This window comes from Odocoileus virginianus, chromosome 10, assembly GCF_023699985.2.
Source record: "Odocoileus virginianus isolate 20LAN1187 ecotype Illinois chromosome 10, Ovbor_1.2, whole genome shotgun sequence".
NCBI lineage: Eukaryota > Metazoa > Chordata > Mammalia > Artiodactyla > Cervidae > Odocoileus > Odocoileus virginianus.
This window is the reverse complement of record NC_069683.1, coordinates 32349718-32361049: the sequence shown is the minus strand read 5'-3', so window position 1 is coordinate 32361049 and position 11332 is coordinate 32349718. Positions and strand designations below refer to the sequence as shown.

At 56.2% G+C, this 11332-nt stretch overlaps 1 protein-coding gene across 4 annotated transcripts in view; it reads left to right on the top strand.

Moving 5' to 3' along the window:
• Positions 1–3039: 3039 nt before the first annotated feature.
• The window catches only part of LMO1 (LIM domain only 1), a 41360-nt gene continuing 33067 nt past the window's right edge, over positions 3040–11332 (top strand). The window contains exons 1-2 of one of the 4 annotated variants that reach the window (XM_070472863.1): positions 3040–3375; positions 7829–8088. In XM_070472863.1, coding sequence (XP_070328964.1) covers positions 8064–8088 — 25 coding nt within the window. In that variant the 5' untranslated portion in view covers positions 3040–3375; positions 7829–8063. Of the gene's footprint in view, positions 3376–7525; positions 8089–8421; positions 8614–11332 lie in introns of those variants that run through there. The other 3 variants (XM_070472864.1, XM_020870829.2, XM_070472865.1) reach the window with 3 other exon arrangements.

The following is an 11332-nucleotide window of genomic DNA, read 5'->3' as shown; positions in this document are numbered from 1 at the left end:
CTCAGCTTTGCACCATACCTGGAACTGTTACCCTTCCAAACTCCAGGCCTGCTACTCAGTCTAGACCCCCGTGGGGGATCTCCTCTCAGGACCCTCATTGTCTCTCCTCCAGCATGGTTCCCACTGGGGACCTTGATCCTTATAGTATGTCCATCCATGTCCAAATCTCAGGGGTGGACTAAGTTCAGTGTCCTTCACTAGTGCTTGAGGCCCATATACATTCAGAGATGAGGCTGGGCATCTGTTTCAGTTTCCCTGACCACCCATCATGGTGAAGCTCTAATTTTCTCTTCCACTGTGAAAACCACGAGGCTAGTCTTCAAGGAGCTCACACAGGCCCTCAGTGTAAGTGAGGGTGGGGGCAGTGAAGCTGGGTGCTCAACCCCTTGGGCTGGACTCAAGTGTCAGGTCTGGCCAAGCAGATAACCCAATTGCAGGGCCATGCTCGTCCATACAGTGCTTTTCTGAAAATTAGTACCCTCTTTTGGCAGGTGCAGCCTATGTCAGGCACATGGCTTAGAGAGCAGAGAAAGGGCAGAATTTCAGCCCCCTCTTGGCCAGAAGCCCTATGCCAGCACCAGTCTAGACAGTGACCGTGCCTAGCAACACAAAGAACTAAACAGCATGGAGATCAAAATATTGGATTCACAGGAAGCACGCACTTGGGTTCTGGTCCCTTTCCATCTGAGGTCCTGGGGGAACAAAAAGATGGTACCTAAGGTTCTCTCCTTCTGAGCCTCCATTTTTATATATAAATTCCTCCCCTGCCTCTGTGGCTCCCATTTTCTCCAATGACCCAGTGTAGACTCTTCATATGGTATCTGTGCTTCTACTCCAGGGGAGAGCTGAAACTGTGCCCTCAGGGACTGACCTTATTCTCCAGGCTTCAGTGGAGTAATGCACGTACCACTCACAAGTCCAGACTTCACACAGAGACACTCACTTAGAGGAACACAGGGGAAATGTTTCCTTAGAGGATTTTAAGGTGGGTAAGGGCTTCCTAAGCAAAGGGATGCCATGAGAAGAATCACTAGAGCAAGAACCTGCAGGGTGTGTTCAATTACAGCAAAGCAATCCAGAGGGCAGGAGTGTGAGGCTGTTGTTGGAGGTCAATAGATAGCAATTAAATTGAAGTGAAGGGCAGTGGTGGTTACAAAGGCTTCCCCAGATCTGGTGAAGGGCCTAAGATGATCTGATAAGCAGTTAGGGCTTGGTCTTGTGGACAAAGGGGAACCACAGAAACTTTCTGAGCAGGAGAGTAGTAGGGTCAGGTCTTAGCACCAGGAAGATGACTCTAGCAGCTTGTGCTGGATGGTGAGGATGATTTTCCAAACTCGGTCACTGCATGGCTATGTCTGGTGCTTGTGGAAGATGAGAGCAGCAGACTTGGGAGGTCATTCTGAAGAGCACCTCTGAACAGCTCCCTTTTCTTCACTGAATTGAATATAATTAATTCACTCATTTCACAAACTTTGCCCCATACGAACTATGTGGGTCAATGTGCAAGGATGGAGGAGGGCAGGAGGAGTCAGGATGAGCCCTCCCTTCCCCTCCCCTAGCTCTCTCTCCACCCCTCAATCAGAATGTGTTTTGATAAGTGGGGGCTTGGGAGACAGCATAAGGGTGACAAACTGTGCCTCCTCCACCAATTAAATTTTTTAAAAAGCTGCTATGGAAGGAGCGAATATTAGTTTCCTGATTTATAAAGCCAAATGGATTAAGCTCATTCATTGCCCGAGGAAACAAAAAGGAAATCTTCAATACCTCTGTGCACATTGAGAACAGGAACAATACTGGTCTTTAGAAAGCAGAAACCTAATTTGGGGGAATCAATTACCCTCTGTGTCCCTGCCTCTGTGGGCTCTCTCACTGGCTTTCTCTCAATAGAGATTTCCTGGGAGGTAAAATGTGGAGAAGTTGGTCAACCATAGGCACACCCTCCGTTTAGCCTTACAAACAGGAGGCAAAGAACTAGGGTTTGTGGAGTGGGAGTGGGGGGTGCACCTAGATATCAGACACTTGTGGAAATGGGAGGAGGCAAGCTGCGGCTGGGGAGGGCTTTGGGATAAAACCTAGAGAATGGGGGGCGGGGGGGGTGGATATAAGGATGTGCAATGAGAGGGCAAGAGAAGGGGATGATGGGAACCTGGAGTTTATAACTGGGGGGAAGGGGAGCATCCTCCAGGCCGTGATGGGGTGAGGAGGACATTTTCTCAGCCTGCCTCCACAGACCCCAACCGCCTCCTGATTCATCTTTTCTATGGTCTGCCCTTGCCCTTGTGGGTTTGAGCCTGCAGAGTGCAATGGCCAAAAAATTAGACAAAATGAAAGGGGATGGGGCGCCGGCCACAGTAGCCACGGAGTCACACTCACAGCCACACACAGAAGCAAGCTCACACATTCCCGTGCTGGGCCTCGAACACTGGCCCACGGTCCGCAGCCCCAGAGCCGCATTCACCCCGATGCACTCACAGTCACACATGGGGAGTCCCACACTCGCAAGGACAGGGTCACAGACTCAAAACGACAGCCCACACACTCCCACCCGAAATCGCACACACTCCGCCTCCCCGAAGTCCGAGCTGAAGCTGAAGCTCCCACGGTGTCTCACTACCCCACACAGCCCTCACTCCGGCATGTGGTCACACACACACACACACACACACACACACACACACACACACACACAGTCCCTCACACGCACACACTCTGGCTGTGCTTTTGTGTTTTGTCAGAATTAATGAGAAAAGTTCCCGTGCCCTGCGGGTAATTAGTGTCCTTGGAGTTAAATAAGCTAATGGCGGGCACCTCTGGCCCAAGCAATTATGTTTGTGTATTGAATAATTGATTCAAAGGGGGGGAAGGGCCGCTAATCAGATCTGAACATAATGAATTGATTTAATTAACAGGGGAATCTGAGGGGCCCTGGGAAACGCAGGCTTCTTCACTCGGCTGAGCGAGCGCGGGCCGCGCGGAGAGAAGAGCGCGCGGGGGCTGCGGCGGCGGCGGCGGCTCCGGCGGCTCGGGCCCGGCCCGGGCAGCGGCTGCCGGCTCGGCTCGGCCTTCGAGGCCGGGCGGACTCGACCCAGCCCCAGCCCCAGCCCCAGCCCCGCCCCAGCCCCGCCCCGTCCCGCCCCGCCCCCGGGTCTGGCCGGCCCGCCCGCCCACGGGAGCTCCTCGCCGGTGGGGCTCAGCTCCGGGCGCGGGTCGATCCGACCCAGTCAGCGGCCGCGCTCGGCGGGCGCGGAGCCCGCGCGGGGCCGGCGGGAGCAAAGCAGACGGGCGACGGCGGAGTCCGAGCCGCCCGCCCCTCCGCGTCCTCGGCCCGGGCCGGGCTGGAGCCGCCGGGGACCATGGTGTTGGACCAAGAGGACGGTAGGTGCCCGGGGACCGGCGGGGCGCAGGGCGAGGGCGGCGGCAGCGTCCCCCGCGCCCGGCCCTGGCCGCCTTTGGCCGGCTCCCCGGAAGCCCGGCGGTGGAGGTGCGCGCGGGTGCGTGTCGAAGTGCCGGGCTCAGCCCGAGGCTCCTCAGCCGGATTAGGAAGTCACACGGGCCAGCCAAGCCCGGCAGCCCTGCATTCTCGGGCAGGGAACTTTCTCAGTGGCTCTTGCCGCCTCGCGGGCAAAGGAGCGCCTTTCCGATCCGCGCCGTGGGCTTCCCCGCAGTGCCCACTGACCCCAGTCTCTCTGCCTCCCCACTGGTTATCTGCATGTTCCCGCTTCTGCACCGCTTCGGAAAGGCTCCCCCAGGAGGATGCCCAGAGAACCCCGGGGTGAGGGTGCCGTCCAACCAGCACCCTGGGGTTCCTCAGGTCTGGAACTTCAGAGCTGCGAGATGGGTGACGTGGCTTCACACCTGGCCGAGCTGGGGAGGACTCTCGCCGGTCAGTTCCCCGAGCCCAGAGTGCTGGGAGGTGCACTGCTGATTAGGGCATGTGGATGGGCTGTATATCCAAGATAGCAGAGGCGGATTCACCTTGAAGGAATGAGTTTTTAAGCTTCAGAGCCCTTCCGTTGTAATTTTGTTTAGTAAATCTCCTATTCTTTTTCTTAAAGACCCTTAACCCACCCACCCCAACCCTAGTTGCATAAGGAAGCTTCACTCTCGCAAAATCTAAGCACCCCTGGGTCCAGCTTGCACCCTTCCCATCGTAACTGCCAGTCTCTCAGCAGATCTCACAGCTCTGCTGGTCCATGGAGCATCCACAGTTGCTAGGGCAGTTCTCCGGTGCCCGGGAAATGAAGCCCTGAGGCAGGAGGCTGGGAAGTTGGGGGTTGGGAGGCAGCTACTGGTCTGCAGGGAGGGGTCTGGGTGCCTGGCCTTTCTCTCTGGCTCCGCTAGTCCCTTGTCCCACCCTGCTACCTCCCAATAGGGTGATCAACTGTCCCGGTTTGCCCAGGACCATCCCTGTTTTATCACTGACAATCCCAGGTCCTGGAAGCCCCTCAGTCCAGAGAACTAGGGCAAACTAGGACATCTGGTCGACAGCCTATATCCACAACCTTCTCTGGGCTGTTGTGCAGGGGTGGGTTGGCCTTCATTGAAGGGGCGGGGAGACTTGTTTTCTGGAGGGCAGATTCTGCATAGGCCCTCACAAAACCTAACAAGTTATAACGGCAGCTTCCTAGAAGGGCTGTCCTGGGCTTCCAGAAACCGAAAGAGGAAAAGTTTGCCAACTGTGTGCTTTGCCACTCTAGTTTGTTGCAAATCCCTATACATGGGCTGCTTTGTGGGAGTAGGGGGCTGGGCAGGACGGGGCACCTGAACTTGGCCAGCAGGCATCCTGATTGTACGCAAAGTCTGTAGATTCACTCTGTCCCACTCTGTGGCGGCCACTGGGAACAGGCCTTTGTCACTCCGGATACCCCATTTGAGTGTCACCTGTGAGGCCAGCTTGTAACTCCAGCTTGGAGCTGGAAGCAGGCCCTCAGGCCAAGGCACATGTGTCAAGCCCCGCTGAGGAGTTCTGGAATATCTGGTCTGCTGGGCCCCCGGGGGCATCAAGTCTTCAGCCCCCTCCCCCACAACCCCAGTGCAGGAATCCTTCATCAGGACTTTACTGCCAGATGCAATGACAAACTGCTAGGACCTGCCCAAAACTTTGTAAAGCAGCCAGGCTTACCTCCTTTCTGCTCACTGTAACCTAGGGGGTTGAAAAGCTGGCCTCCGTCTGCTGTCCCTAGAGGCATTTCAAGGGCATTTTGGAGCACTCTTGGCAGTATCACAGTGCGAGTACATGCTCATCACCTGTGGAATGTGTCAGGTGCAGATACCCCCCACCACCACCCCCCAGCCCCAGGAGACATGAGAATCCCACCTCAGTGTTGTGGGTGTGCCCCTGGACTTGAAGGCAGCTTGGGTGGGAGTGAGCATAGGCACAGGAGTTACCTCCCTGCCCAACAATTACCCATAAGCTGAGAGGGAGGCTGCTGGAGGAGCCAGGCTCCTGCCTGGATTTGTCAGCCCAGCAGGCCCCTTCCTGGGTGGGAGCTCAGGTCACCCAAAGCGTCCAAAGGTTGCTGGGTAGCCCTGTCCACCAGAAGGCCTCTGTGGAGGCCCTTCTCCAGATGAGTGTGGCAGCTCAGTGCTGGTCACTGGGGCTACAGAGGAAGCTGCCTGTGGGCAAAGGCAGCTAGCCCTTCACCCACAGCACCAACTCCCTGCTCACACCCCAGCCTCTTCTACAGGCCATTGTTCTGTAACCCAGGCCTGCTCCAGTCCCTGGGTTGGGCTGCAAGGCCCCTGACTCCCAAAAGAGCTGCTGCTAACTGTGTGGCTGCTAACTGGGCACCTTGGGAGCTGGGGAGAGCTAATGTTGGGACAGAGTCCCAAGCACAACACCCGAGAGTGAGAAAGTGGCCCCAACTAATCAAGGTCGGGTTTGTGGGTCAGGGCCAGACCCTGAGAGTGAGGAGCAGCAGTCCCCGAGGCCAGGAGTAAGGCCACAGCCCTTGTAGAGTGAACACCTCCAGGTAGCACAGAGGTGTCTACAGAAAGAAGCTCCCCCTTGCCAGCCTGCCGGGTCCAGTGCTTGCTGCACTGTCAGGCCCCCAGCTCAGGCTGGGGTGAGGGGCTGGCACTAAATGTGCCGGCGGCAGCAGTGCCAAAGCCTCCTTCAGACCCTCAGGGTACAGTTGAGCTGCAGTGGCAGGGGAGAGATCAAGCTCGCAGTCCTGAGGGATGGTGAGTCTGAGCAAAATGATATATTTAACATCAAATATACTCAAGGACTATTAGGATTAAGTATTCAAGATGAAGGGGAAAGCGAAACTCTCTGAGCTGCGGATGAAGCATCTCATTAGAAGCAGCCTCTCTTCTGTTTTCTCAAAGCTTGACTTTCCTGCCTAGGGTAGAGGAGGGTGGGCTTCAGCACCAGCCCCTCTCCCCTTCCCCCTCCCATCAAGCACCCCACATTGGGGCCCCCTAGGGCTTAAGGGGCATGACCTGGCCTTCAAATCTCTTTTGTACCCACTGCCCCCCCCCCCATTGTCCGGGGTGCCACAGTTTACAAAGCACATTCATATGCATTGTCTCATCTGATCCCCACAGCAAATTTGGAGGTCTTCCGCTTCACAGACAGGGAAACTGAGGCCCTAGGGAGAGAAAATGACTTGCAAATGTCCCCTATTGGTAATAGGCAGAGACAAGATGAAGTCGTGGTGGCCCTTTGCCCCTCCAAGGACTCCAGCTTCCTTCTCCTTGCCTGGATCTAATCCTTAGAAGTGACTGCAGGGGTGAACATCTGGCACCTGTGTCTGGAGAAGAGCTGTTTAGATTTCTATCACATCCTGGAACTCTGTACTGTCAAGAGGGGGGAAAAAAGCCCTTAATACTGAAGAGTGGTCTTCCTGGAGAAGGCAGCCTGGGCACCAGCCCCAGGGTGCACAGAGGGAAGCAGGGTTCAGAAGGAGAGGAGATGAACACTGCATCCCTTCCTGCCTCCTGCGTTACTTAGCAAGAATCATCAACTGTAATAGTAGGAATCTGTTTTCACTGCTGTATCCCCAATGCCTTAGAATAGAGCTTGGTGCATAATATGTGCTCAGTAAATAGTGTGGAATGAAAATAATAACCTTCAAGGCCATGCTGTGGTTGCTCAGATAGAAGCTGAGACAGGATCTCATTCTCTGTGAAATCAGGATGCTCTTCCGAGGGGCTGCTAGGGTAAGGATGGTGATGAAAGACTCAATAGTGGGAAAATCTGTGCCCTGCAGAGGGTTAACTTCGCCAAACAATCCAGGAAGCAACCAGGAACCCCGGAGAGAGGAGGTAGGAAGGGAGGGTACATAGTCAGAAAAAGAGTGCCCCTTGGGAGGGGGCCAAAATCAAGGCTGAGGGGACCGACAGACGAGTGGTCTACCAGATAGTGATTGGGAATGAGGACCCAGGGTCCTGAGCAGAGCCACGCGCCGAGTTGAGTCCTAGAGGCCTCCAGGTGGCGCTGCGGAGCCGGGCAGCCGCGCGTCTCCACTCCCCATTAAGTCGGGAGGGAGGGGGGCCTCGGGAAATGTGTGCATTTATTCAGTAGCAGGAGTGCAAACCTCATACATTGAGGGAGAAAGGCAGCGGGAGACGGCCGCCGAGATTCCCCCATCTCTTTGAATATAATTTTAGATTGAGATTCAGATTAAATCCGAGGGGAAAACACTTTATGAGGCTGAAAGCTGTGTCGTTGCCAGAGCCAGGGTTATGAGCTATCAAATGCAATTACATTAAGACAGATTATACTGGGCAAATTGAGCCATTTAGAAGGTGAGAATCAAAGAAACGGCTCTGATCCTCTCTTCCCCCTTCTCTCTCCCTCTCCCTCTCCCTCTCCAAATTGCAGTTCGTAGTTCCTTGCAATTCTGAGGCACAAAAGTAGGTGAGACTGCTTTTGTATCTGCGAAGTGCTTCACTCCTGAATGTAATTCTAGCTGAGTGCAATCTAGGTTAAGAGCCGGACAAGCGGGTAATTAGAGTCCGCTCGCTGCCCGAGGACCGGCCGCCCCGCCGAAGCGCGCCCGGAGTCGGCGCCCTTCTCCCGGCCGAGTCGAACTGCGGCTGGACACGGAGCGCCCGAGATGATGGTGCTGGACAAGGAGGACGGTAGGTGGCGGGCGGGGGTCCCGACTCCCCGCGCCCCTGCACCCCCGCCGCGGCGCGCGGGGACACACACGCCGGGACACGGGCGCGCACACGCCGGGCTGTGCTGCGCTGGCGGGGCGGGCGGTCCCCAGGGGTCTGGGGACTGGGGAGGCAAGGGAGCTCTGGGCTGCGCGCCCCCGGGGCCGGGCCAGGCCGGAACGGACCGCGGGCGGGCGAGCTATGCTCTGGCAGTGTGATGCTCTGCGGGGCCGCGTGGAGGCTCCGGCTGCCCTCCGATCTCGGCGCAGCAGCGGTTCGCGTAGAGCGTTTCGTCTTTGCGGCTGCTCGTCTCACCGCAGCCATCACCCTCGCGCCGCACGCGTAACCCGAGAGGCGCTGAGCGCCGAGCAAATCAGTGGCTTCGGGAAATCGGACTCCAGAGCTTGCGGCCGGCTGGCGCGCAGAAAGAAGGTGGCCACCGGGGTGCCCGGCAGGCCAGGGGGAAAGCCGGCCGGACCACTGGGGACACGGCTGCCCGAAAACTCGGTGAGATAAAGGGACGCCTCCTGAGCTGCCCACCGTCTCCCTGGCGGCTCTTGAGCTCGGAGGCAGGAGTTTGGCCCAGAGAAAGAAAGTGTCCCACTCCTGGCCAGTAGCATGCGTGCCGGGGCCACCAGGACCTACCCTGATCAAGAGCTTCACTGCGCCTGAGAGGTCAGAATAGAGGGGCCCGTGGTGGCTAGAAGCCACTAGCAGGTGGTCTCACACACCCAAAGCCTTCCTGACTGCGACTGTTCTGCAGTAATTGTCCTGGTATGTGCAGCGCAGGTCGGAGAACCCAGCCCCCATGAGGGTAAAACCAGTGGGTGTCCTGTGACCCAGGGGCAGCCCTCTTGGTCGAGAGAGTGGCCCTTCCCTGGCCCTGGCCGAGGCCCTCCTGCCCTGGAGGTGAGGGTTACCTGGTGGGTTAGTGTTGTTGGGAGACATGAATGTAATTGTTAGCACCCAGGCCCCATCTGCATTGTACTGCTGGTGAGGACCTGAGAAGAGCGGTTTTCTGTGAGTCAGTGGGAGTCCTCTTAGAGTGACATCAGCTGACGTCTCCCAGTGAGTGTGGAGGTCTGTGCCCTCTGCCCTCCAGGTCGGTGGTGTTCCTGACGTGGTCACTTGGTGGAAGTCTGAAGTTAAGTGATGTAGGGTCACACAGGATGTTCGCTTTGCTGCCGCTGTGTGCCGATGCCCCTGGCCTCCCTTCCCACCCACTGAGGCCTCAGGCAGGAAGGGCCATTTAAAATATCTGTCCCAGGAGTGGCACGCGGGGGAGCACTGTGACAGGTCAGCCCATTTCTGGGCATGTGTGTAGAAAGAGAGGGGGGAGGAGGACTAAATGCTCTGGCCAAAAGAATCTGTTTGCCAGGGTTTGGCTAGGGTGAGACATCCACTTCCTGTGTGCTGTTCTTTATGGGTCCCTCCCCTGGAGCCCCAGGTGGGCCATTGGAGGGCTGGGCTGGTGCAGGTGTGTACAGATGGGAAAGGAGAAGAGGTCTGGGGTGAGACCAGGCAAGGAGGAAGGAGTCTTTGCTTTAGCTCCGTTCTCATTGACTCCCGGTGTTATCTTGGATCAGTCATGCCCATCTCGAGTCCAGACTTTTCCTCTTGGTAAAGGGAGGAGCCAGTGCCGCCAGGTCCTTCCTTGGTGTTTGGAGGTACTCCCACCATGGGGAGCATTTGGAAATTGGGGTATGTCTTCAGCCCAGATTGTTTGGCATTGACTCCCTAGGCCCAAGCCAGAAATCCAGAAGACCCGGGCCCTGTACACAGGTGGCCTCAGGCAGGAAGACTGGCCTCCAGCTGACAAGATAATACCACCACCAGCACCTCAGGTCCTGTACCCTGTGCTGGCACCCCAGAATGCCTCCGCTCTATGTACTAAAGGTTTCTAGATGAGCCCCAAATGGAAATGGTTCTCTGGAGGTCATTTCAGCCAGCCTCCTGCCTGCCCCCCTGGTATATGTGTTTCCCTTAGTGTGCCTCAGACCTGTAGAGAAGAGCTGACTCTGCCCTAAGGTCCCCCACCCTGTCCAGTCTTAACGATGTGGTGCCCAGTAGTGCTGAGATCACTGCGCTCTGGGACCCCTCACAGCACAAGGAAGAAGACTGGCTTAAGTCCTGAGGAGTCATTTGATTCATGTCCTGCTCAGCCTAGATCTGTCTTTCAAAAGCAGCCTTTTTGCTCATAAATCCACCCTCCATTCCCTGTAGGAGTCTAGCATCTCCTGGTTCCAGGAAATCTTGAAGGTGGTACCTTCAGCTGGGTGGAGGGAGAAAGGTTCTAGACCCATTCACATCCTCACCCCGCCCAAACCTGCTGCCTAATTCCTTCCTCACACTTAATGCTCTCCCAGCAGGTGGCTGTCTGGGATGGGTGGCAGCACTGGTCTCCAGGGCCCCTGAGGAGTGTGTTCCTCCCGGCTGTGAACTGCACCCTTTGTCTGGCTGCAGCGGGGAACTCAGGCTCCTATTAACCACCCCCAACGCCTTTTCTCCACCTGACAGCATCTTGTGGGAAGAGGCCCGGGCTCCTCTGGTTGAAGTCAGGTCCGCCAGCTGCCGAGGACCAAAGCTCCTGCTCTGCTGGGTTGCAGGGCTTTCATGTTGCACTTCTGAAAGATAATAAAATATCAATCGCTTTGCCGTAGCAACGGGTTTAAGAGACTTTCTGAAGTATTGAATCGTCAGAAAAAAAAATTTTTTTTTTTTTTTTGCTTTTAAGCACAGTGCATTATTAATAAAGTAATCCATTAGGTCGAGCAGTGAAGGGCCACCACAGAGAGGAAAGATCTGTTTTGCAAACGGTTAAACTTCGGGTTTCAAGATTAATTGCTTTCATTTGGATGCTTGCTCTTGGCCTAGCCAGCTCCACTTTACTGGAACTCAGGGTCCTGCCTTTCTCCATGCTGTGGGGCCTGCCTGTCAGCAAAGGGAGCCCAGCTCCAACTTTCCTGGAGAAAGCGCCCTTCTCCCCCTGGCACCTGTGCTTGGACTGGCACCAGGCAGTGGGCTTTCCGGGGAGGTTTGTGGTCCAAGGGGAGCTATAGCCCTGAACCCTGAAGAGTCAGATTAGCTCTCAGGCTGTTGGAGAAATGGCCCTAGAGCAGGGGTAGGCAGCAGAGGGTCCAGGCAGCCCCAGAAAGAGGGAGAGCCTCAGGTTGTGAAGGAATGGGCAGGAAAGCGTGCTGAAGTCACCCCCAAGGGGTGGCCCCAC